The 25167-nt window shown below is 43.4% G+C and overlaps 1 protein-coding gene across 2 annotated transcripts in view; it reads right to left on the bottom strand.

The window, feature by feature from the left end:
• The window catches only part of LOC128380690 (metal transporter CNNM3), a 23710-nt gene extending 2525 nt beyond the window's left edge, over nucleotides 1–21185 (bottom strand). The window contains exons 1-11 of one of the 2 annotated variants that reach the window (XM_053340557.1): nucleotides 20508–21185; nucleotides 15290–15624; nucleotides 14424–14600; nucleotides 12375–12532; nucleotides 8299–8442; nucleotides 7565–7723; nucleotides 6322–6491; nucleotides 5650–5746; nucleotides 4660–4790; nucleotides 2476–2602; nucleotides 2137–2239 (exon numbers count right to left, since the gene is read on the bottom strand). In XM_053340557.1, the coding sequence (XP_053196532.1) occupies nucleotides 2190–2239; nucleotides 2476–2602; nucleotides 4660–4790; nucleotides 5650–5746; nucleotides 6322–6491; nucleotides 7565–7723; nucleotides 8299–8442; nucleotides 12375–12532; nucleotides 14424–14600; nucleotides 15290–15624; nucleotides 20508–21185 (2226 nt within the window). In that variant the 3' untranslated portion in view covers nucleotides 2137–2189. Of the gene's footprint in view, nucleotides 1–2136; nucleotides 2240–2475; nucleotides 2603–4659; nucleotides 4791–5649; nucleotides 5747–6321; nucleotides 6492–7564; nucleotides 7724–8298; nucleotides 8443–12374; nucleotides 12533–14423; nucleotides 14601–15289; nucleotides 15625–20507 lie in introns of those variants that run through there. The other variant, XM_053340556.1, reaches the window with a different exon arrangement.
• Nucleotides 21186–25167: the final 3982 nt, after the last annotated feature.

Below are 25167 nucleotides of genomic sequence, written 5' to 3'. Positions count from 1 at the left end.
ATATATAATTAAAGAAAGTCATCTCTCTCCTAATCTACTTGTTTTTATTTATTCTTTATGAAAAACTAATCTATAAAAATAAAAACATCTTGGACACATAAAAGGTTTTATTTGGTTTAGCTTTGATTGATAAATGAGTAGCTGCTCATTTAGCTGCACATATATATTAGATTTTAATATGTTTGAATAGAAATAAATAAACATGAATGTTATAGATATCTGTATTAGTGCAATAAAAGGTTGATTCCCTGTTATAGTTTTATTTCTTTTAATTCAGTTTATTCTCATCAAACAGCTCAGGACTCATTTCAACACTTTGTTTTTTACTCCTCGTCCTAAAATTAGCCCCAAAAATGCATCTCTGAGAATATTTAACCCTCTCTCCCTCTCCCTCTCTCTCCCCACCTCCCCTCCTCCTTCTCTCTCTCCCTCCCTCCCCCTCCCTCTCACTCTCTCCCTCCCTCCCTCTCCCTCTCTCCCTCTCTCCCTCCCTCCCTCTCACTCTCTCCCTCCCCCTCCCCCTCCTTCCCTCCCTCTCCCCCCCTCCTCCCTCTCCCCCTCTCTCTCCCCCTCTCCCTCCCCCTCTCTCTCTCTCTCTCTCCCTCCCTCTCCCTCTCTCCCCCTCCCCCCCCCTCTCTCTCTCCCTCCCTCTCCCTCTCTCCCCCTCCCCCCCCCCTCTCTCTCTCTCTCTCTCTCTCCCCTCCCTCCCCCTCTCTCCCCCTCCCTCCCCCTCTCTCCCCCTCCCTCTCCCTCCCCCTCCCTCTCCCTCTCTCTCTCTCCCTCCCTCTCCCTCCCTCTCTCCCTCCCTCTCTCCCTCTCTCTCTCCCTCCCTCTCCCTCCCTCTCTCCCCTCCCTCCCTCTCCCTCCCTCCCTCCCTCTCCCTCCCTCTCCCTCCCTCTCCCTCCCTCCCTCCCTCCCTCTCCCTCCCTCCCTCTCTCACCCTCTCCCTCCCTCCCTCCCTCTCTCACCCTCTCCCTCCCTCTCTCTCCTTCCCTCCCTCTCCCCACCTCCCCTCCTCCCTCCTTCCCTCCCTCTCCCCTCCTTCTCCCCACCTCCCCTCCTCCCTCTCTCCCTCCCTAAGGAATGATTTCCTACTTGTACTACTGAGAGGTTTGATAAATACAGAACTGTAGAGATGAACATAAAGTGAGATGATGTGATGAGTCAAACAGGAGAAGTGTTGGTCAGACGTAGACAGCAGAGGACTCGTTACTCGTCAGTCCTTCACTGACAGAAACAGTCTGGACAGGATCGTGAGAACCTGCTGCTGGGTTCCTCAGACCTCGGTTCCTCATGGGAGGGAACTACAGGTCATGAGGAAGTTATACAATAGTTTCAGTACTTCCGGACAAATCTTAAGAAATTGATTTTCATTATTGCCTTCAGGGAGTCGCTAAGCCGACCCAGCATGTAAGAGAGTTAGTCTAAGTCTTTTATCTCCTCTGCTGTCTGACTGCTGATCTGTGTGAGGTCCAGTTATATCTGCATGTTGTTGCAGTGTGCAGTTAGATACTGTGGTGCATTTTATCATTTAGAGCTTGTACAGGCTTCTTCTTATTAACTACTTATTGGACTAGGGCCTGCAGACTTTGCACACTGATTTTGCAGATTTTGGAGTCTCTGCACACTGATTTCAGTCTTTGCAGATTTTTTTCACTCTGATTTTGCACACTGATTTCAGTCTTTGCAGATTTTTTTCACTCTGATTTTGCAGACTGATTTCAGGCTTTGCACACTGATTTAGCAGATTTTGGAGTCTTTGCACATTGATTTAGCACTTTTTTTGTCACACTGATTTTGCAGACTGCACACAGATTTTTCACGCTGATTTTTGCACTTCTTGCACACAGCTGCCAACTCTTCTTCTTTCTTCTGTGTTTCATCTTGTTATTTATGTGCACGAGTATGTTGTGGTGCGAGCTGTCAAATGAATTGCCCTTCGAGGCGATTAATAAAGTTGTCTTGAATCTTGAATCTTAAAACACATCCTGATGACTTAATGCAGAGAAGACGTGAGAGTGTGAGTGTCTCTTATTAAAAAGGATAAAAAGAGTCTTGGTGAAACTTTGAGGATTAAATTCATGGATGAGTGTCTGGTGTCTGGTGTCATGCTGCATCTCATTTTCCTCATGCAAAACAACTAATAGAACCAAATATAAATTAATTAATTAATAAATTAAATAAAAGCACTAACAGTAGTTCTCAATGGTATCAAAGAATGAAAAGTTTACAGGAAACTCTGAACGGGCCAGAGAAGAGAAGAGGAGGAAGCATGGAGGAAAAAAGAGAAGGAGAGAAAATAGATTTAGTTGACAGGAAACACATTTTAAGAGAAACACTACCAAGACGTTCACAGAGAAGACGTCTGGTATATATAAGTTAGTTTTTCACACACAGATGCAGAGAGGAAGAGGAGGAGAGGAAGAGGAGGAAGAGGTGATGGAGGAGTGAGTGGGTTTCAGACAGCGTGGGTACCTTGTGTGGTGTTTCTGTCGTTGAGCAGCTTGGTCTGACTGTTGGGAAGGATTTTAATCTCAGGTGGATCGGGACTCTGACCGGCACGAGAAGCCATGAGAGCGTTCAAATACTGCAGACGTGTCACCTTCAAGAAAAAAAAAAAAAAAAAAAACAATTAATAGAAAAATAAAAGAAACTCGAATCGATTTAATCTTTCTCATGTCAGTTAATCGTGGTGTTCACTGTTGCCATGACAACAAAGGTTGCATATCTTTAAGGAATTTGATAAACTTGTCTCCAGTGATGATTTTAACCCAAACCAGGAAGGAAAGGACAGAGGGAAGGAAGGAAAGGAAGGAAAGGAAGGGAGAAGGAGGGAAGGGAGGAAAGAAAGAGAGAAGGAGGGAGGGAGACAGAAAGAAAGAAATAAAGGAACCACCTCGAGTCAAGGGAGGAAGGAGGGAGGGAAGGAAGGAAGGAAGGAAAGGAAGGGAAGAAGGTTTGGGGAAGAAAGAAAGAGAGAAGGAAGGAGGGAGGGAGGGAGAAAGAAAGGAAGAAATAGAGAAACCACCTCGAGTCAAGGAAGGAAGGAGGAAGGAAAGGAGAGAGGGAAGGAAGGAAAGGAAGGAAAGGGAGGGAGGAAGGTAGGGGGAGGAAAGAAAGAGAGAAGGAGGGAGGGAGACCGAAAGAAAGAAAGAAAGAAACCACCGAGTCAAGGGAGGAAGGAGGAAGGAAAGGAAGGAGGAAGGAAAGGAGGGAGGGAAGGAAGGAAGGGGGAGGAAAGAAAGAGAGAAGGAGGGAGACAGAAAGAAAGAAACCACCTCGAGTCAAGGGAGCAAGGGAGGAAGGAGGGAGGGAAGGAAGGTAGGAAGGGGGAGGAAAGAAAGAGAGAAGGAGGGAGGGAGGGAGAAAGAAAGAAAGTGTATTGATTCTGGTCAGGGTGGAAAAAGAAGTCTGCTCCTTTACTTCAACCTGCAGCATCATACAGATCAGACCCTTTGGCGTGCTGCTTCTGGGCCGTGAGCCATATGTTTGACACCCTTTAACTGAACAGAAAAGGCTGAGAGCATCACAGTGGGAGAGAGAAACTGTTGCTCTGCTCTGCGTCACGCTGTCCTCCGTCTCTGTTTCTGTTTATTTAGGTCATTTAGAGACGAGACTGTACTTCCTGTCACTCTGCGTTATGACAGAATACCAGCTGACTCAGGAGTTTCTACTCTGAGGAGAAACCAGGGTTAGGAAGGTTGTTTTACAAATGTAATAGATTACTTTAGATTACTAGTTACTCTGTTTAAAATGTAATAAGTAATGTAACTATTTCAATGACTTCATCAAAGTAATGTAACTTATTACATTTGATGACTTTTATCATTTATTAACCAATGTTTTCATCTGTTAGGGTAAATGTTCCTTCCTTCCTTCCTTCCTTCCTTCCTCCCTTCCTTCCTTCCATCTGTCCTTCCTTCCTTCCTTCCTTCCTTCCAACTGTCCTTCCTTCGTTCCTTCCGTCCTTCCTTCCTTCCAACTGTCCTTCCTTCCATCTTTCTTTTCTTCCTTCCTTCCTTCCTTCCTTCCTTCCACCTGTCCTTCCTTCCATCTGTCCTTCCTTCCTTCTTTTCTTCCTAAAATCTAAGTCCAGCTGGTTGTCATGGATACTGACATGATTTATAAGGGAGATCATTTCTTATAAAGCAACATTTATCTCTCATTGTAAAATGTATTCATTAGTTCATGTAGATGTTGGAATATAAAATAAAGATATTTGATGAATAATGTGGGTTTAATTGGTACTGTGACTCCATTCAAGCCCACATCATGATTTATTTACTAAATATAATAAAAAATATTGATTTCAAAGAATTAAAAACAGCAATATATGTATTCAGTAACATGTTAAATATTAAAACATGAGGAAAAAACCCTCCTGAGTAAAATCTTAAAGGTCTATCAGATCAGATTGTGTTCTATGGTTGCTATGGATACAGGTTGTGTTCTATGGTTGCTATAGATACAGATTGTGTTCTATGGTTGCTATAGAATTAAAAACAGCAATATATGTATTCAGTAACATGTTAAATATTAAAACATGAGGAAAAAACCCTCCTGAGTAAAATCTGAAAGGTCTGACTTCAGATGTAACCTCCTTTGTAATCATCACACACACACACAGACACACACACACACACACACAGACAGACAGACCCGTATGAGCTGCAGGTCAGTGAGAGCTCGGACGGTGTAGTCTGGACAGTAGCTGGACGGGCTTGTAGCGTCTGATGACTCAAATGGATCCCTGGGAGAGTGACGCTGGGTCGACACTGGAGACTGGTGCACTGCAATGACACACACACACACACACACACACACACACACACACAGAGAGAGAGTCAGCACAATAGTTGCAACCCTGCAGATTCCAGCTGCTGTTACGTCCTCTGTATAAAACCTGAGTTATGTAAACACAGAGCGGTGATGCAGCAGATTCTAATAATATAAAAAGTCTGAATAAACATTTTTATTACATGTAATTCATCCTTCAGCTTCAGTTACTCAATTAATATTTAACATGAGGAGAAAATACAACCTTAAACTTCATATGCAATCATTTTTAATGTTGTTATTAATGCATAAATGCATGTGTGTGTGTATGTGTGGTATTATACAGGTTATTTAAATCATGTGATGAAGCCTTTTTCTTTTTTAATTGCTTAATGTGTTAATTTTATTTTTGCTTCCTCTATTTATGCTTGATTAGTTTTTTATTGTGTTTATTTGTGTATTATATTCTGCTTAAATGGTGAATATTGTATTACATGAAGCAGCTTATAACATTGCTTTGGAAAGGTGTTACAGAAATAAAGTGAATTATTATTATTATTACTATTATTATCATCATCTAGAGACAAATCATGAATCTGTGAGCTGTCAGTTTATCAATTATTATATTAGCATAACATGTAACTGTGTGTGAATGAATGCTTTGAATGAAAGGTGCTATAAAATAACAGCCTATTAACATTTTGATAAACCCTCAATATCTGTTAGTAGATCAGTTCATAGTTGGTTTACTGACATTAAGAGAAATATAGAAACAGCCTCATCCTTTAAATCATGTCCAAACTCTTCCACAGAATTGAGATATTCCTGCAGTAAATGTGAGGAGCAACTCTTCCTGCAGTTCCTCCGTCTCACCTGAAGATGGCAGCGTCAGAGCAGAAACACCGTAGTATGTAAAAGCTCCGTTCTCAAACTTCAGTCCCTCTTTACCGATCTCCACCTCAACACGACCCTGAAAACATGAACACACTGCAGGCTGACTCTCATGTCTTTTATATGTGTGTCTGTGTGTGTGTGTGTGTGTGTGTGTCTGTGTGTGTGTGTGTTTGTCTGTGTGTGTGTGTGTATGTGTGTGTGTGTCTGTGTTTATTATGTGTGTGTACGTGTGTGTGTTTGTCTAAGTCTGTGTGTGTGTGTGTGTGTCTATATGTGTGTGTGTGTGTCTATATGTGTGTGTGTTTGTCTAAGTCTGTATGTGTATGTGTGTGTTTGTGTGTGCGTGTGTCTGTCTGTGTATGTGTGTGGGGTTTGTCTGTTTGTGTGTGTACGTGTCTGTGTACGTGTGTGTGTCTGTGCGTCTGTGTGTGTGTGTGTCTGTGTACATGTGTGTGACTGTCTGTGTACGTGTGTGTATCGGTGTATGTGTGTGTATGTGCATGTGTATCTGTGTGTGTGTCTTCAGTGTGACTCTAACATCATTTTTTTTGTTAAACCTAGAGAGAGTTTGACTCCCAGACTCATCGTGGGGTCGGCGCGCACACACACACACAGACAGAGACACACACACACACACACACACACACACACCTGCAGCAGCAGGATGAAGTAGTCCACCGGATGGTTGCGTGTGTACAGATAGTGACCGGGGCTCAGCCGGTTGCCGGGGTCAAAGTGTACTTCCTGGTTGACGGTGGGATGACGGAGCAGGTGGAACAGGATCTTCTCTGACACGCGTCCAGGACTGAAGTGCTCCACTTCTACAGGGAGAGAGAGGGGGGGGGGAGAACGGGGGGGCAGGGGGTCAAAGGTCAGAGACACACAGGATAGAGCTGTCATCATCAGATATGTCTAGACTCTAGACGCACACTATCTGCTGACCTGAAGTAACCCTTAGCAGAGAGTATGTGTGTGCGTCTGTGTCTTTCTATGTGTGTGTGTGTGTGTCTGTATGTCTGTGCCTGTTTTAGTGTGTGTGTGTCTGTCTGTCTGTGTGTGTGTGTGTGTGTGTGTGTGTGTGTGTGTGTGTCTCTGTCTGTGTGTGTGTGTGTGTGTGTGTCTGTATCTGTCTGTGTTAGTGTGTGTGTGTGTCTCTCTGTCTGTGTTTGTGTGTGTGTGTGTGTGTGTGTCTGTCTGTCTCTGTGTGTTTGTGTGTGTGCGTTTGGTGTGTCTATGTGTATGTGTGTCTGTCTGTCTGTCTGTCTCTGTGTGTGTGCGTTAATGTGTGTGTGCGTGTCTGTGTTAGTGTGTGAAGTTAAAAGCATCAATATTGAGCCTGAAGCTGAAACACAGAAAGTAACAGAAACATCAATCATTATATAAACTGTTAAACTGATAAACTGACCTCTTTACAACCTCACTCACTGCTCACACATAGATTACCATAAATAATATAAAGATAAGAGAGTTAGTTTTGTTAATCAACTAATATGACACAGTTGCGTACAAACATTATGATAAATGTAGAGTTAACACAGAACAAGAAATATGACAGAAATAGGATTTAAATTATCTTTACCCTGAAAAAAAAATCTGTGTTTTTTCTCCTTTACTATATTGGTTTATAAAATGTCATAAAATGGTTAAGAAATATTGATTAGAGTTTCCGTCTTAATGTCCTAAAATGTCTAATGTCCTGAACAATCCACAATGGAAAGATATTCAGTCTAATGTCACAGAAGACACATTTAAAAATTATTTGAAAGTGGAATCAGAGAATTTGAATGTTTCGTTTCTTTAAAAATTGGCTCAAAATGGTTAATCGCTTATTAAAATACACACACATACACACACACAGACACACACACACACACACACACACACACACACGTACCTCTGGACAGGAAGCGGTGTGTAGCCAGCAGGAGTTGAGGAGAGGTGCGTATTTTGGGTTCTCCCTCTGGAGGCTTGAACAGTGAAAACTCTTCAGGGGCTCCGCGAGGCTCCAGAGGAATCTCCAGAGGGGCGAGAGGACGCTTCACCTTCCTGTCCACTACGGCAAGAGACACAGGGTCAAAACAGGAGAGAGAGAGAGACACAGAGAGAGAGAGACACACAGAGACACAGAGAGAGAGAGAGAGAGAGACACAGGGTCAAAACAAGAGAGAGAGAGAGACACAGAGACAGAGAGAGAGAGAGAGAGAGACACACAGAGAGAGAGAGAGAGAGAGAGAGAGAGGGTCAAAACAGGAGAGAGAGAGAGAGAGAGAGAGAGAGAGAGAGACACAGGGTCAAAACGAGAGAGAGAGAGACACAGAGAGAGAGACACAGGGTCAAAACAGGAGAGAGAGAGAGACACAGAGAGAGAGAGACAGAGGGTCAAAACAGGAGAGAGAGAGACAGAGAGAGAGAGACACAGGGTCAAAACAGGAGAGAGAGAGAGAGATTTAAAACTCTCTTAAATCATGTATAATATAACTTACATGCAAATCAATGGCATTTTTAAGTATCTCAACGCATGCTGAAAATAACATTATATCTTCATTCTCAGCTTAAATATGCAGTGATTTTACTAAAAGCCTTCAACACAAAGAGTTTAAAGGGTTAATTAACGTCTGAGACTCTTACAGTAGCCGTCAGATTCATCCAGGATCTCTGATTTGATGATTTCCTCGATGACGTCCTCTAAGGTGACCAATCCCAGAACCTCGTAGAACGGATCTCCCTCCCCCTCGTTGTTCACCTTGTGGACGATCGCCATGTGAGAGTTACCTGAGAGGAGCAGGAAGGTCAAAGGTCAAGAAAAAAGGTAATTTAATAGGAGGAAACATCCTCTAATTAAAAAGGGACAGTTCCAATGAGATTACAATAAAAGACACATTTCCTCCAGTCTCACGTAGTTTTTTAGAAAACTTTTACATTTTACTTTAGTCAAAAGTAAAATGCAACCTGTGTCAAACGGAGTTTAACTACCACCGGAGTACGTGGAGTTTGAGTTGGCACCTCCACGCTAAACACCCAGGTGCAGCCAAGCCAGCCTCAGCTCCACCAAAGGACCATTTTGGAGTGTGGGAGTCGCAGCAGAGCCGTGATTGATTCCCAGTTAAGACACTCTGGTAAGAAATGCTTTACATTATGGGCTTAAAACTGCCTTCAAATGGAAAATAACAGGATTTTAAACATGCAATTCAAAACACCATTAATCGCGATTAACTATGGAACCTCTGCGATTAATCTCGATTAAAAAAAATCATTTGACAGCCCTAGTAACAACATAACATATCTCCTACTGTTGAATTAACACATTATGCCTAATTATATTGTGATGCTCCACTGGACTTTTGTCCTTCTAACATCGCTTTATGCTCCTTTTTAGGCCCTTTTTTTAATGTGAAGCATTTCGTGTATTTAATTAATTTGTTGTAAAAGCACTTTGAGCTATAAAAAAGTGCAAATAAAGTTATTATGCTTTTAAAATGTTGTATTTTACTTGATTTTATTTACAATATCTCCTCTAATTTTTAGCTACTTTTACTCTGTACTCTGTATATTAGCCATTAGAATAAAAAAGGGGGGCACTAATGCAATATATACAATATATCGTCCAATAAAAGTAGCTATCATGACCGGCTTAGTGATATTAGACAATATTTTAATCTGTGTTATATATCAGGGTTGATTATAGTCTGATTGTAATTGTACTAGATAAGATAGATATGACAGACAATAAAGTCTTATCTTATCTTATCTGGTTTGTTTTTAGATGAAGCCTTCAAAGTGTTTGTTAGCTCAGTTAAAGCTTTCTGAAGCCTCGTATAAACCTGGAGGGAAAAACATATGACTGCTGTTAAAGATAACGAGGAGCTCAAATAGAGAGTCTGAAAAATGCTGCAGAGAATAATCCTGATGCTTTATAAAAAGCCTCTAAAAGAGAATTAAAGAGTTTGTGACTGATACACAAGATGTACTACATGAGGGATTTATGGGCTTTTTTTTTTAAATATAATGGTGTTTTAGGTCATTCCTCCGGTTCATACTGACTATTAACAGATCTTCAAATGTGTTTTCAGTGTAAAGTGCACATATCTTATCCCTCTTAGTGTTTCCTGTTGAGCTGTAGTGGAAGTATAGTAACAAAAAGGACAGAAAACAGTAGTAAACTATCCTTCATAATCTCCCAGAGCTCAAGTTGACACATTTAAATGAAATCCACAATCAAAAGATATTCAGTTTAAAAATCACACAAGATCATAGAAGAAGAAGAAAAGCTTTAAACTGAACCTGGAGACAAGAAAAGGACTAAAAACTATTAATTTATCTGTAAAATGTTGCTTATTAATGTCCCGTTGATGTAAAAGACCAATGATAAATCATTAATCTCTATGTGTTTGTATTTTTATCTTCTTATACTTACATATTAACTGTTTATAGACAAACTAAATGCATTTATAAAAGTCTCTGATCAGTTTCTATTGATCTTCATCAGTGTGAGTTACTATAGTTATTATAGTTACTATGGTAACAGTGTGAGTTAGTCATATCAAGTGATATCTGACACATTTACAGTCTGTTTAGCATCAGAGTCCCTCTTAGTGTTTCCTGTTGAGCTGTGGTGGAAGTATAGTAACAAAAAGACTTTGCTACTAAAAACACTGTAACGTTGAAACATAGAAGATGAAGATGAAGACTCATATGGACAAAGATGAAGCTTCATATTATTATGTTTTTACTGTTCCTTCCTTCTTCTCTCCCTCCCTCCTTCCCTCCCTCCCTCCCTCCTTCCTTCTCTCTTTCTTTCCTCCCTTCCTTTCTTCCTCCATTACTTTTTCTTCCTTCCTTCCTTCTGTCCTTCCTTCCTTCCTTCCTCCATTCCCCTTTCTTCCTTCTCTCTTTCTTTCCTCCCTTCCTTCTTTCCTTCCTCCATTCCCTTTTCTTCCTTCCTTCCTTCCTTCCTCCCTCCTTCCTTCGTTCTGTCATTCCTCCCTCCCTCCCTTGTTCCTTCCTTCCTTCTTCTCTCTTTCTTTCCTCCCTTCCTTCTTCTCTCTTTCTTTCCTCCCTTCTTTCATTCCCTTTTCTTCCTTCCTCCCTCCCTCCTTCCTTCCTTCCTTCCTCCTCCTCCTCTCTCTTTCCTTCCCACCTTCTGTCCTTCCTCCATTCCCTTTTCTTCCTTTCATCCTTCCTTCCTCCCTCCCTCCTTCTTTCTTACCTCCCTTCCTTCATTCCCTTTTCTTCCTTCCTTCCTTCTTTCTCTCTTTATTTCCTCCATTCCCTTTTCTTTCGTCCTTCCTTCCCTCCTTTAGTAACAAAAAGACTTTGCTACTAAAAACACTGTAACGTTGAAACATAGAAGATGCAGATTTGACTCATTACATTATAAACATGATGAAGGATCTTCTAATGGTCAGTATGAACAGGAGGAATCATTACAGCAAGAAAAAAACTGCTTTTAAATATAAATACAGGCAAAAAATGCTGAAAAAAGAGCAAAAAAGAAGCTAAAAATGTAGTTAAATAGCAAAAACTACCATATTTCCCTCTGAAATGTGGTGCAGAGGAAATATAAAGCAGCATCATAATGTAGTGATATAAGAAGAGTAGATCTAGTAATACTAATGAAAAGCTCTCAGACAGTTAATAAGAGCAGCGTTTTGCAGGAACACTAATCCACTAATTATCTCTGTGCATAAACGAGCTGTGCATTTATTATCAACGCTGTGCAGAAACATCTCCGAGGTTGAACAGTCTGCATCTCAACATCTCAGCAGGGAGCTCTCAGCTTCCTGCTTCAAGCCTCATTAAAGAGGAAGTTCACCCAAATGAGCCAAAATCAAGTAGATGTTACAGCTTTTCTAATAACATGCTGTTCTTTAATTCAGCAGTGTTGAGAGGACACACACACACACACACACACACAGAGAGACACACACACACACACACACACACACACACACACACAGAGAGACACACACACACAGACACACAGACACACAGACACACACACACACAGAGAGACACACACACACAGACACACAGACACACACACACACACACACAAACCAGTATTCTTGTCCTGAATCTGTCTTAACTTCTCTTCTGTGAGCTTTAATCGTACAGCATCTTTAACCCTCCCGTTGTCCTTGAGTCAAGGAAGGAAGGGAGGAAGAAGGAAGGAAAGGAGGGAGGAAGGAAGGGAGGAAGGAAGGGAGGGAGAAAGGAAGGGAGGAAAGGAAAGAAGGAAGGAAGGATCTTTAACCCTCCTGTTGTGCTTGATTCAAGGAAGGAAAGGAGGAAGAAGGGAGGAAGGGAGGAAAGGAAGAGAGGAGGGAGGAAGGAAGGAAGAGGGGAGGAAAGGAAAGAAGGAAGGAAGGATCTTTAACCCTCCTGTTGTGCTTGATTCAAGGAAGGAAGGGAGGAAGAAGGAAGAGGAAAGGAAGGAGGAAGGAAGGGAGGAAAGGAAGGGAGGAGGGAAGAAAGGGAGGGAGGGAGGGAGGGAGGGGGGGAGGAAGGAAGGAAAGGAGGGAGGGAGGAAAGGAAGGGAGGGAGGGAGGAAAGGAAGGGAGGAGGGAAGAAAGGGAGGGAGGAGGGAAGAAGGAAGGAAAGGAGGGAGAAACAAAGGGAGGAAAGGAATAATAGGAATAACATGCTGTTCTTTAATTCATCAGTGTTGAGAGGACACACACACACACACACACACACACACACACCTTTCTTGAACTCCTCCAGCATGGCGTCCAGCTTGGTGTCGTTGAAGACGAAGTGAAGAGGATGATTGTAGAACTTAGTGATGGTCGTCATCGGTGTGCAGTCGTCTGGATCCACCAGAGCTAAATCCTTCACATACAGGATCTCTACTATGTTAGACCTGAGAGAGGGAGGGAGAGAGAGAGAGAGAGAGAGAGAGAGAGAGAGAGAGAGACAGACAGAGACACAGAGACACAGAGAGAGAGAGAGAGAGAGAGAGAGAGAGAGAGAGAGAGAGAGACACACAGAGAGAGAGAGAGAGAGACACACACACAGAGAGAGACACACACACAGAGAGAGAGAGAGAGAGAGAGAGACACACAGAGAGAGAGAGAGAGAGAGAGAGACACACAGACACACACAGAGAAAGAGAGAGAGAGAGAGACACACACACACAGAGAGAGAGAGAAAGAGACACACACACACACAGAGAGAGAGACACACACACACACAGTTTAAAACTAAACTCAGTCTCTTCTGTACTGTGTGTAATAAGTTTTTATAAATCACTGATCCAACATTTCCACAGACACTCAGAAACGTTTAAACTATAACAGGCTGAGTTAGTATGAAATGTTTCAATAGTGAGCTGCTGCTGCATGAAGAACCATCCTGTTTATTACAACTGTGGCAAAATATATATTATAATAATAATAATAATATGATATTTATATTATAGTAACAGATTTAAAGAGCTGCTGTTTTTTTTAAATGTGATATTTTATGTGGAAAAACGGTTATTGAATTAAATCAGGGTTCAAAAACATTATTATTATTATCATTATTATTATTATTATTATTATTATACTGCAGCTTTCTAATAAATATGAGCTAACTTTAACTATCAATCTGCCTGTCTCTTTAATGTCTCTTTAATGTCTTCATGGCTTATTTCAGTGTATTTTTATGCCTTTATAAATCATATAAATGTTAAATAAATCAAATGATCTTACTCTAGTACAATTAAAGTTATCTACATGTTTAGTTTGGTTTCATTTCATCATGTTATTACTGTAAATTCAATGTTTACATATAAACTCAGTTTTAACTCCTTCATGTTTCTAATCAGCAGGAAGTCTGTGATCACTTTATGTCTTTGTCTTCAAGCAGAAATGTGAAAAATTAATCATTTCCAGATTTTTGGTTATAAAAGATTTGCAGCTTTTCTTTGCATCATGTGATAGGAAACTTCATATTCTGGGTTTTGGCTTGTTGGTTGGACAAAAAAGAAGTTATTTAAAGATGTTAACTTGAGTTTTAGGGATATTATAACAAGCATTTTCATTATTTTCTGATATTTTTTAGACAAATTGATTAATGAATTAATTTCTATCAGACGCAAAATGGTCAAATTTAAGGCAAAAGATTGTTAGTTAGACAATTAAAAAAGTTATTTAACCCTCCTGTTGTCCTCTAGTCAAGGAAAGAAGGGAGGAAGGAAGAAAGAAGGAAGGAAGGGAGGGAGGGAAGGAAAGAAGGAAGGTAGGAAGGTAGGAGGGAGGGAGGAAGAAGCAAGGAAAGGAGGAAGGAAGGGTGGGAGGAAGAAGGAAGGGTGGGAGAAGGAAGGAAGGGAGGGAGGGAGGGAAGAAGGAAGGAAAGGAGGAAGGGAGGAAGAAGGAAGGAAAGGAGGAATGAAGGAAGGGAAGAAGGAAGGAAAGGAGGAAGGAAGGGTGGGAGGAAGAAGGAAGGGAGGGAGGGAGGAAGGAAGGTAGGAGGGAAGGAAGGAAAGAAGGAAGGAAGGAAAAGAAGGAAGGAAAGGAGGAAGGGAGGGAGGAAAGAAGGAACAGTCAAAACAGGCGGGGTCAATTTGACCCGGGAGGAGGACAGGAAGGTTAAAGATATAAACTTTGCTTTCAGGACATTATAAAAAGCCTTTTAACTATTTTATAACATTTCACAGACCGAGTAATAAATCTATAACTTTATAACTTGAGATAATAACTAGTTGGTTTATATTGGTGGTGTTAACGGAGGCGGTGTGACCTCTGTGTGACCTCTGTGTGACCTCTGACCTCTCCTCTTCATAGATGGGGACTCGTGTGTATCCGCTCTGCATGATCTCAGACATGGTGGAGAAGTCCAGGACCACGGTGCTGGGCAGCATGAAGCAGTCCTTCAGAGGAGTCAGGATGTCCTCCACCGTCTTACTGCGGAGAGCCCCGCGGCTGAACTCCTCCTTCACAAACTCACTGCACACACACACACACAGAAACACACACACACACACACACACACACACAGATACATACACACACACACACAGATATACACACACATACACACACACAGATACACACAGTACGGGTCAGTTAGAGCAGGAGAGTCAAACTCATCGTTATTTAAGAGGCAAATACAGAACTATCTGATCTGATGTAGGTTCATTAAAAACAGGGAAGGAAGGAAGGAAGGAGAGAAGGAAGGAAGGGAGGGAGGGAGGGAAGAAAGGAAGGAAGAACAAAAGGAAGGAAGGAAGGATAGATGGAAGGAGGGAAGGAAGGATAGATGGACGGAGAGAAGAAAGGAAGGAAAGAAGGATGGACGGAAGGAAGAAAGTAGAGAAGGAAGGAAGGAAGGAAGGATAGATGGACGGAGAGAAGAAAGGAAGGAAAGAAGGATGGACGGAAGGAAGGAAGGGAAAGAGAGAAGGAAGGAAAGAGAGAAGGAAGAAAGGAAAGAGAAAGAAGGAAGGAAGGTCAGAAGGAAGGAAGGACAGAAGGAAGGATAGACAGAAGGAAAGAAAGAAAGATGGAAGAAAGGAAGGAAGGAAGGAAGGAAAGAAGGAAAAGAACACAGGAAGTAAGTGGGCCATATCAGACCCCTGTGCGGTCCAGTTCTGGTCCACAGGCCTCATGTTGGACCCCCCTGTGTTAGTTCCTACCTGTAAGGGTCGTTGACGCTGGTCCGGATCATCTCCATGGCTCTCTCTCTGATCCCACAGGTGCTGATGTCCCGGCGCAGGCCCAGGTCCAGGATCAGCCCCAGGGGGCAGGAGAGGGGGCAGGTGATCACCATGGAAACCTGGGCCAGCCAGGTCAGCGCCGGCGCCAGCTGGAACCCGTAGCCGGAGCACAGGATGTGAGGCGCCAGCTCGGACAGGAAGAAGATGAGCACGCCGCTGGTGAAGACGGCGGGGACGATGGAGCCCAGCGCGCGGTACAGCAGCACCCCGAGGACCGAGTACCCCACAGCACCCAGGAACAGCAGGGAGCACGTCTGGGGCAACACAACAGGAAGTAGTTTAACTCATTTAAAACACAACAGGAAGTACTTCAGCTCATTTAAAACAGAACAGGAAGTACTTTAGCTCATTGTGGTAAAAAGTGTGTCTTCCTCCTTCTCTCTTTCTTTCCTCCCTTCCTTCCTTTCCTTCCTCATTCCTTCCTTCCTTCATTACTCCCTTCTTTTCTTCCTCCCTTCCTTCCTTCCTCCCTCCTTCTCTCTTACTTTCCTCTCTTCCTTCACCCCCATTTATTCCTCCCTCCCTCTGTCCTTCCTTCCTTCCTTCCTCCCTCCTTCTCTGTTTCCTTCCTTCTTCTCTTTCCCTTTTCTTCCTTTCTTCCTTCTTTTCCTTCCTCCCTCCTACCTTCAATCCTCCTTCCTTCCTTCTTTTCCTTCCTCCTTCCTACCTTCATTCCTCCTTCATTCCTTCCTTCCTTCCTCTCTCCTTCCTTTCTCCCTCCCTTCCTCCCTCCTTCTCTTTCCTTCCTTCTTCTCTCTTTCCCTTTTCTTCTTTTCTTCCTTCCTTCCTCCCTCCTTCCCTCTTTCTTTCCTCCCTTCCTTCCTTGCTCCTTCTCTCTCTTTCCTTCCCTCCTCCATTCCCTTTTCTTCCTTCCTTCTGTCCTTCCTTCCTCCATTCCCATTTCTTCCTTCCTTCCTTCTGTCCTTCCTTCCTCCATTCCCTGTTCTTCCTTCCTTCCTTCCTTCCTTCCTTCCTTCCTTCCTTCCTTCCTTCCTTCCTTCCTTCCTTCCTTCCTTCCTTCCTTCCTTCATTCTCTTTTCTTCCTTCCTTCCTTCTGTCCTTCCTTCCTCCCTCCCTCCTTCCTTCTTCTCTCTTTCTATCCTTCCTTCTCTCTTTCCCTCCCTCCCCCCTTCCTTCCTTCTTTCCTCCATTCCCTTTCCTTCCTCCCTCCCTCCTTCTTCTCTCTTTCCCTCCCTCCCTCCCTCCTTCCTTCCCTTTTCTCCCTCCCTTCCTCCATTCCCTTTTCGTCCTACCTTCTGTCCTTCCTTCCTCCTTCCTTCCCTTTTCTTCCTCCCTCCCTCCCTCCCTCCCTCCCTCCCTCCCTCCCTCCCTCCCTCCCTTTCTTTCCTCCCTTCCTCCATTCCCTTTTCTTCTACCCTAACCTTCTCTTTTAGCTTCATATTAAAATCTCATCTTTAATGGTCAGTATGAACAGGAGGAATCATTACAACAAGAATAACAGGTTTCATTATTCATCTCCTGACTGTTGATTTAAGACAGACGACCTTTGACCTAGCTTTAAAAATACAAATACAGGCCTCCCTCCTTCCTTCCTTCCTTCTTTTCTCTTTCCCTTTTCTTCCTCCCTCCCTCCCTCCCTCCTTCTCTCTTTCTTTCCTCCCTTCCTTCTTTCATTCCTCCATTCCCTTTTCTTTCTTTCTTCCTTCCTTCCTTTCTCCCTTTCTCTTTCCCTTTTCTTCCTTCTTTCTTTTTTCTTTCCCTTTTCTTCCTTCTTTCTTTTCTCTTTCCCTTTTCTTCCTCCCTCCCTCCCTCCCTCATTCTCTCTGTCCTTCCTTCCTCCATTCCCTTTTCTTCCTTCCTTCATTCCCTATTCTTCCTTCTATCCTTCCTTCCTCCATTCCCTTTTCTTCCTTCCTTCCTTCCTTCCTTCCTCCATTCCCTTTTCTTCCTTCCTTCATTCCCTTTTCTTCCTTCCTTCCTTCCTTCTATCCTTCCTTCCTCCATTCCCTTTTCTTCCTTCCTTCCTTCCTTCCTTCCTTCCTTCCTTCTGTCCTTCCTTCCTCCCTTATTCATTTGAGCTCCTGACTGTTGATTTAAGACAGATGACCTTTGACCTAGAAGGCATTACCAGGTCATGTGACTGGCATCGTCACTTTTAAAACACTGAAACTTTAATTTTAGTGTTCTTAGATTTGGCTTTTCTCTTTTTTTACATTCCTTTCTTTCTCTCTTTTTATCTTTAAATCTAAAGTTCACAGCGCTGGTGGAACTGAAGCTCGTGTCAAAGTGAAACAGTCAGTCGGTCAGAAAGGAAGATAACAAGAAGGTAAACATTTCACATTCATGCTGACTTTAAAATGTCCTCCCTACCTTCCTCCCTTTCTTCCTCCCTTCCTCTCTCTCTCCCTCCCTACCTTCCTTCCTCCCCTCTTTCCTCCCTTCCTCTTTTCCTTTCTCTCTCCTTCCTTCCTCCCTTCCTCTTTTCCTTTCACTCTCCCTCCTTCCTTCCTTCTTTCCCCCTGTCCTTCCTTTCCTTCCTCACTCCTGCCTTCTTCCCTCCCTCCTTCTTTTCCTTTCTCCCTCCCTCCTTCCTTCCTTCTCTCCTCCGTACTTCCTTTACTTCCTTCCTCACTTCTACCTTCCTCCCTCCCTTCCTCTTTTCCTTTCTCTCTCCCTCCTTCCTTCCTTCTTTCCTCCCTCCTACCTTCCTCTTTTCCTTTCTCTCTCCCTCCTTCCTTCTTTCCTCCGTCCTTCCTTTACTTCCTTCCTCACTCCTACCTTCCTTCCTCCCTCCTACCTTCCTTCATTCCTCCATCCTTCCTTTACTCCCTCTCTCCCTCCTCCCTTCCTTCTTTCCTCCGTCCTCCCTCCCTCCTACCTCCTCCCCTCTTTCCTCCCTCCCTCCCTTCCTTCCTCTCTCCTTCCTCCCTTCCTCTTTTCCTTTCTCTCTCCCTCCTTCCTTCCTTCTCTCCTCCGTACTTCCTTTACTTCCTTCCTCACTTCTACCTTCCTCCCTCCCTTCCTCTTTTCCTTTCTCTCTCCCTCCTTCCTTCCTTCTCTCCTCCGTACTTCCTTTACATCCTTCCTCACTTCTACCTTCCTCCCTCCCTTCCTCTTTTCCTTTCTCTCTCCCTCCTTCCTTCCTTCTTTCCTCCCTCCTACCTTCCTCTTTTCCTTTCTCTCTCCCTCCTTCCTTCTTTCCTCCGTCCTTCCTTTACTTCCTTCCTCACTCCTACCTTCCTTAATTCCTCCATCCTTCCTTTACTCCCTCCCTCCCTCCCTCCTACCTTCCTTCCTTTCTTCCTCCCTCCCTCTCTCCCTTATTTCCTCCCTTCCTTGCTTGCTTCCTCCCTCCCTCCCTCCCTCCTTCCTTCTTCCTCCCTCCCTCCCTCCTTCCCTCCCACCCTCCTATCTTCCTCCCTCCCTCCCTCCCACCCTCCTACCTTCCTCCCACCCACCCTCCTACCTTCCTCCCTCCCTCTCTCCTTCCTTCCTTCCTCCCTCCCTCTCTCCTTCCTTCCTTCCTCCCTCCCTCCCTCCCTCCCTCCTACCTTCCTTCCTTCTTCCTTCCTCCCTCCCTCCCACCCTTCCTCCCTCCCTCCCTCCCTCCCTTCCTCCTTTCCTCTTTTCCTTTCTCTCTCCCTCCCTCCTTCCTTCTTTCTTTGAACCCAACATGTATCTGTTGAGGTGTTTATGAATGATTTATGGTTCAGAGGTTTGCTAGTAGGAGTGATTGTGAGGAAACCTGTGAGTATGAATCTGAGCAGCATGTGAGGGTTAATGTTCCTGTTGCTTTAAGGCAAGGTTAGAAATTAGTGAACTTTCCCTTTAATGTGTCTCTGAAGCCTTAAAACAGGCGGCAGTGGAAAACCCATAACGGGATGTTACTAGTTATCTCATTTCACCTAAAGTCAAACATTTATACACAACTTTAGATTTAATGAGTTTTATCTCCACCAGGATTCATTTCAAGTATTTGTACTAGACTGTAGTACAGTTTGAAGTATTTATACTAGACTGTAGTACAGTTTGAAGTATTTATACTAGACTGTAGTACAGTTTGAGGTACTTGTACTTTACTGTAGTACAGTTTGAGGTACTTGTACTTTACTGTAGTACAGTTTGAGGTACTAGTACTTGACTGTAGTACAGTTTGAGGTACTAGTACTTGACTGTAGTACAGTTTGAAGTACTTGTACTCGACTATAGTACAGTTTGGGTACTTGTGCTTGACTGTAGTACAGTTTGAGGTACTTGTACTTGACTGTAGTACAGTTTGAGGTACTTATACTTTACTGCAGTACAGTTTGAGGTACTAGTACTTGACTGTAGTACAGTTTGAGGTACTTGTACTTAACTGTAGTACAGTTAGAGGTACTAGTACTTGACTGTAGTACAGTTTGGGTACTTGTACTTTACTGCAGTACAGTTTGAGGTACTAGTACTTGACTGCAGTACAGTTTGAGGTACTTGTACTTAACTGTAGTACAGTTTGAGGTACTTGTACTCAACTGTAATACAGTTTGAGGTACTTGTACTCAACTGTAATACAGTTTGAGGTACTTGTACTCAACTGTAATACAGTTTGAGGTACTTGTACTCAACTGTAATACAGTTTGAGGTACTTGTACTTGACTGTAGTACAGTTTGAGGTACTAGTACTTGACTGTAGTACAGTTTGAGGTACTTGTACTTTACTGTACTACAGTTTGAGGTACTTGTACTTGACTGTAGTACAGTTTGAAGTACTTGTACTCGACTGTAGTACAGTTTGAGGTACTTGTACTTAACTGTAGTACAGTTTGAGGTACTAGTACTTTACTGTAGTACAGTTTGAGATACTAGTACTTGACTATAGTACAGTTTGAGGTACTTGTACTTGACTGTAGTACAGTTTGAAGTACTTGTACTCGACTGTAGTACAGTTTGAGATACTAGTACTTGACTATAGTACAGTTTGAGGTATTTGTTCTTAACTGTAGTACAGTTTGAGGTACTAGTACTTTACTGTAGTGCAGTTTGAAGTACTAGTACTTGACTATAGTACACCACTTTAACCAGTCCTGCTCCTACCAGTGTGTAGATGTGTGTAGATGTGTGTAGATGTGTGTTAGTAGTTTATGTCTCGTGCTGCACGTTGCCGGTTTAAACTTGTTTTTATTATTCAGCAGCTCACCAAGAAGTTCCCCCTCCTCCTGATGGGCTCCAGGCGTTTGGCGGCCCGCTTCTCCTCCTCGGAGCCGCAGCTGTGCAGCACGTAGAGCTCCAGCGGGTCCAACCACAGCAGGCTCAGGTTGACCGTCCGCAGCAGCGCGCACAGCAGCAGCAGCACCACCACCAGCACGGCCAGACCCCACGGCGGGATGTGATCGGCGGGCTGCTCGGTGTTTACACGCAGTCTGTCCGGGCCCACGGATGCCCATTTCCCTTTGCTCTGCACGCACAGGTGATGCAAGGTCCGCTCGGCTCTCCTCTGCACCTGCACCAACACCAACCCGCTGTGCTCCTCATCTGGGGTGAAGTCTCCTCTCACCTGGAAGGCAGACTCCTTCCGGTTCGTCTCCTCCTCGCAGGGGTCCGGTGCATCCCCGACAGCCCCCGCAGCTCCACCAGGCTCCCCAGCAAACGCCACCCACGGCCAGCTGCCATTCAGATCAGCCCCGAAGAGACGGAGCTTGAACGTCGCTCCTTCTGGCGCAGAGACGATGCGACCCTTCATGCACACCAGGCCGGCCGGGTCTTCCACTCGCAGCCCCAGGACGAGCGGGGCTCCCTGGCTGCAGGCGCCGTACCTGATCCCGCACAACAACAATATCATCAACAGGAACCGTAGACCTGCCAAGCTGGCCACCATATTGGAATTGCTCAGCCTGGCTCCGTGCGGGTCATATGACTCGTTAGCCCCCGCCCACCGGGGGTGAGCCGGCAGCACAGAGCGAACGCCCCCTTTCTCATTCAACACAGTTTCTCTTTTTAAAAATGGGTTTTTATTTGCTGGTTTTTGATGATTAAAAGATGCATTTTAAATAAATAATGCATGATATGAATAAAAATGTACTTCTTTTTTTATTTTGTGCTAAATTTCACGCAAAAAAATGCAAATTAAATACGCAATTTTTGTTTAATTGAGCTGATTTTAACACTATTTTCCAAAAAATGTCAATTCAATAAAAACCGTGCACTTCTGAAAGATATTTGTTTATAAATATTAATTTAAAATGTCCTTTGTTTTACTTTTTTATTAATGCATGCTGCTCAATTTGCTACTTATATTTTCTCATGTGTGTTATTGATCTGTTGCTCATGTCTTGTCTGTGTCCCTTTGGTTTTAAGTCGAAATAATGTTAATAATAATAGTAATAATAATAATAATGATAATAACTTGATTTGTGTTGCACCTTTCATACAATAAATGCAGCTCAAAGTGATTTACAACACAAAATAAACTACATACACCAAGTTCTTCACATTAAAAGGAACATAAAAGGAGCATAGAGAAATGTTAAAACAAGAAAGAGGAAGGAAATAAAAACATGAATGTAATATAAGATGAAATACAATAATAATAAAAATAACAATAAAATAGTACATAGTGAAAATAGCTTTAAAAATAGAATAAAAACGACATGTAATTTGTTTAATAAAGTTTGGAGAGAGAGAAAAACAACCCTGCAACTGTGCTGTGCGGCCGCCATTTTGGCTCCAGCACACAGGCGGAGCTGAGGCACGAGGGGACATGTTGGGGCTTTTATTTTGAAGGTTTTCCTTTTTCTTGCACCTCCCTCTTCTCCACCTCCAGCCAATTGGAGCTCATGTGGTCTCACAGCCAATAAAAGAGAGGAAAACAAAGAGGAGCTCACGCCCATCTTTTGTTTGATGTTATAAAAACAAGTCATTCATCACTTCAGAGGCCCTGACACCCAACAGAGAGGCGTTTAAAGGACAGTTCTTCTTCAGTGTGTGTGTGTCCATGTGGTTTAGTTTAAATTTAAAGAGTTAAAATGTGAAAATAAAAGTATGAATAACTTCTCACATTCTTTTTTTGTGTCTCCAGCATCAAATTTCTGCTTTTAATCCATTTAGAGAGAATATATTAGAGGATTATGGTAAAAATGTTCCTTCCTTCTTCCTCCATTCCTCTTCTCTTTTCTCCCTCCTACCTTCTTTCCTTCCTCCCCTCCTTCCTTCCTTCCTTCCTCCCTTCTCCCTCCCTCCCTCCCTTCCTTCCTTCCTTCCTTCTTTCCTTCCTTTCTTCCTACCTTCCCTCCCTCCCTTCTTCCCTTTCCTTCTTTCCTTCCTTCCTCCCTTCTCCCTCCCTTCTTTCCTTCCGTCCTTGCTTCGTTCCCTCCTTCCTCCCTTCTTTCCTTCCTTCCTTCCTTCCTCCCTCCCTTCCTTCCTCCCTCCCTTCTTTCCTTCCTTCGTTCCTTCCTTCCCTCCTTCCTTCCTTCCTACCTTCTTTCCCTCCTACCTTCTTTCTCTCCTTCCTCCCTTCTTCCCTTCTTTCCTTAACTCAAGGATTCTTTTCTTTTTTTGTGGACTCAGCATCAAATTTCTGCTTTTAATCTATTTAGAGAGAATATATTAGAGGATTATGGTAAAAAATGTCTAAGTGGTGTAACCATAAAAACTTTGGAAGGAATAAAGGAAGGGAGGAAGGAAGGGAGGGAGGAAGGAAGGAAGGGAGGGAGGAAGGAAGGGAGGGAGGAAGGAAGGAAGGGAGGGAGGAAGGAAGGAAGGAAGGAAGGATGAAGGAAAGAAGGAGCAAGAAGAAGAAGCAATTTAAAGTAAGTTGCACCTTTATCACAATGAATAAATGGTGTGAATCCATCCTTTTTATAATTAGGGTGAGTTTTTATCTCTGCAGGGAACAAGAGGTGCAGGATTGGCACCGACTGACTTCACCGTCTGATAACCAGCTTCCTTTTGAGGATCCACCCACACGTCCTGTAAACATTTCTCACATCAGTTAATATGAAACGAGCCGGTTTAGTTTCTGCAGCACAAAAAAAAAATTTTTTATGAATAACTTCACACATTCTTATTTTGTGGACCCAGCATCAAATTTCTGCTTTTAATCCATTCAGAGACAATATATTAAAGGATTATGGCAAAAATGTCTAAGTGGTGTAACCATAAAAACTTTGGAAGGAAGGGAGGGAGGAAGGGAGGAAGGAAGGAAGGAAGGACAGAGGAAATAAGAAAGGAAGGAGGGACAGAGAAAGGAAAAGAGGAAGGGAGGAAGGTAGGGGGGAGGAAGGAAAGAAGGAAGGAAGGAAGGACAGAGGAAATAAGGAAGGAGGGAGAGAGAAAGGAAAAGAGGAAGGGAGGAAGGAAAGACGGAAGGGAGGAAAGAAAGAGACAAGGAGGGAGGAAGGTAGGGGGAGGAATGAGGGAGGAAGGAAGGAACGAGGGAGGGAGGGAGGAAGGGAAGATGGAAGGGAGGAAGAAAGGAGGAACGAAGGGAGGAAGGAAGGGAGGAAGAAAGGAGGAACGAAGGGAGGAAGGAAGGGAGGAAAGGAAAGGAAAGAGAGAAGGGAGGAAGGAAGGAAAAAAAAAACCTCACCAAAAAAATTCATCATCAATCAAACAGAGGCTGATTTCTTTCTGTAGAGAAATATATCTCAGGTTTATTGAACCTTGTAGATTTCTTCAAATGCATTACAGTAGAGTTATAAAACAGTATGTACACATTGCTTTAAGTTAAGTTACACAATCCCATATTTGGAAGTGCTCCCCCTCCCATTTCTGTTCAACCCGTCGTGGTTAAAAAGAAAAAAAGAAAAAAGAAAAGAAAAACATTCACAACCAAGACAAACATGTTATATAGCAGTGTCTGAATATTAACCCTTAAACAGGCCTTACTAGTTATGTCATTTGCACCTAAAGTAAGGAAAGAAGGAAGGAGGGAGGGAGGAAGGAAGGAAGGGAAGCAAGGAAGGAAGAAGTAAGGAAAGGAAGGAGAGAGGAAAGGGAGGAGGGAGGAAGGGAAGGAAGGGAGGAAGAAGGAAGGAAAGGAAGGAGAGAGGAAAGGGAGGAGGGAGGAAGAAGGAAGGAAAGGAGGGAGGAAGGAAGGAAGGGAGGGAGGGAGGGAGGAAGGAAGGAAGGAAGGAAGAAAGAAAGGAAGGACAGATGAAGGAAGGAAGAAAGGAAGGACAGATGAAGGAAGGAAGAAAGGACAGAGGGAGAGAACATTTACCCTAACAGCTGAACTTAGATCTGAGGAAGGAAGGAAGGAAGTAGGGAGGAAGGACAGAAGGACAGATGAAGGAAGGAAGGAAGGACAGATGAAGGAAGGAAGGAAGGAAGGAAGGAAGGAAGGAAGGACGGAAGGAAGGTACTTTAGGGGGGAAATGAATAAAAGGGAATATAACTTGTTAAGCATCTGTTAATTGTTGTATCATTATTTGTATTTTAGGGCTTTTAAATCATCTCATCTCTGCACTGCAACTCTTAAAAAAAAAACTTGATAAATACTGAGGGAGGGAGGGAGGAAGGACGGACGGAGGAAAGGAAGGACGGAAGGAGGCAGAGAGAAATGAAAAGAGGAAGGGAGGAAGGTGGGGGGTGGGAGGAAGGTAGGAAGGAAGGAAGGAAGGAAGGAAGGGTGGAGGAAAGAAGGAAGGAAGGAAGGAGGGAGGGAGAGAGAAAGGAAAATAGGAAGGGAGGAAGGAAAGAGAGAAGGAGGGAGGAAGGAAGGAAGGAAGGAAGGAAGGAAGGAGGAAGGAAAGACGGAAGGGAGGAAAGAAAGAGAGAAGGAGGGAGGGAGGAAGGAAAGATGGAAGGGAGGAGGAAAGGAGGGAGGAAGGGAGGAAAGAAAGAGAGAAGGAGGGAGGAAG

This window comes from Scomber japonicus, chromosome 19 (genome assembly GCF_027409825.1).
Source record: "Scomber japonicus isolate fScoJap1 chromosome 19, fScoJap1.pri, whole genome shotgun sequence".
In the NCBI taxonomy this organism is placed as follows: Eukaryota; Metazoa; Chordata; class Actinopteri; order Scombriformes; family Scombridae; genus Scomber; species Scomber japonicus.
This window is presented reverse-complemented; position numbering and strand designations above follow the sequence as displayed.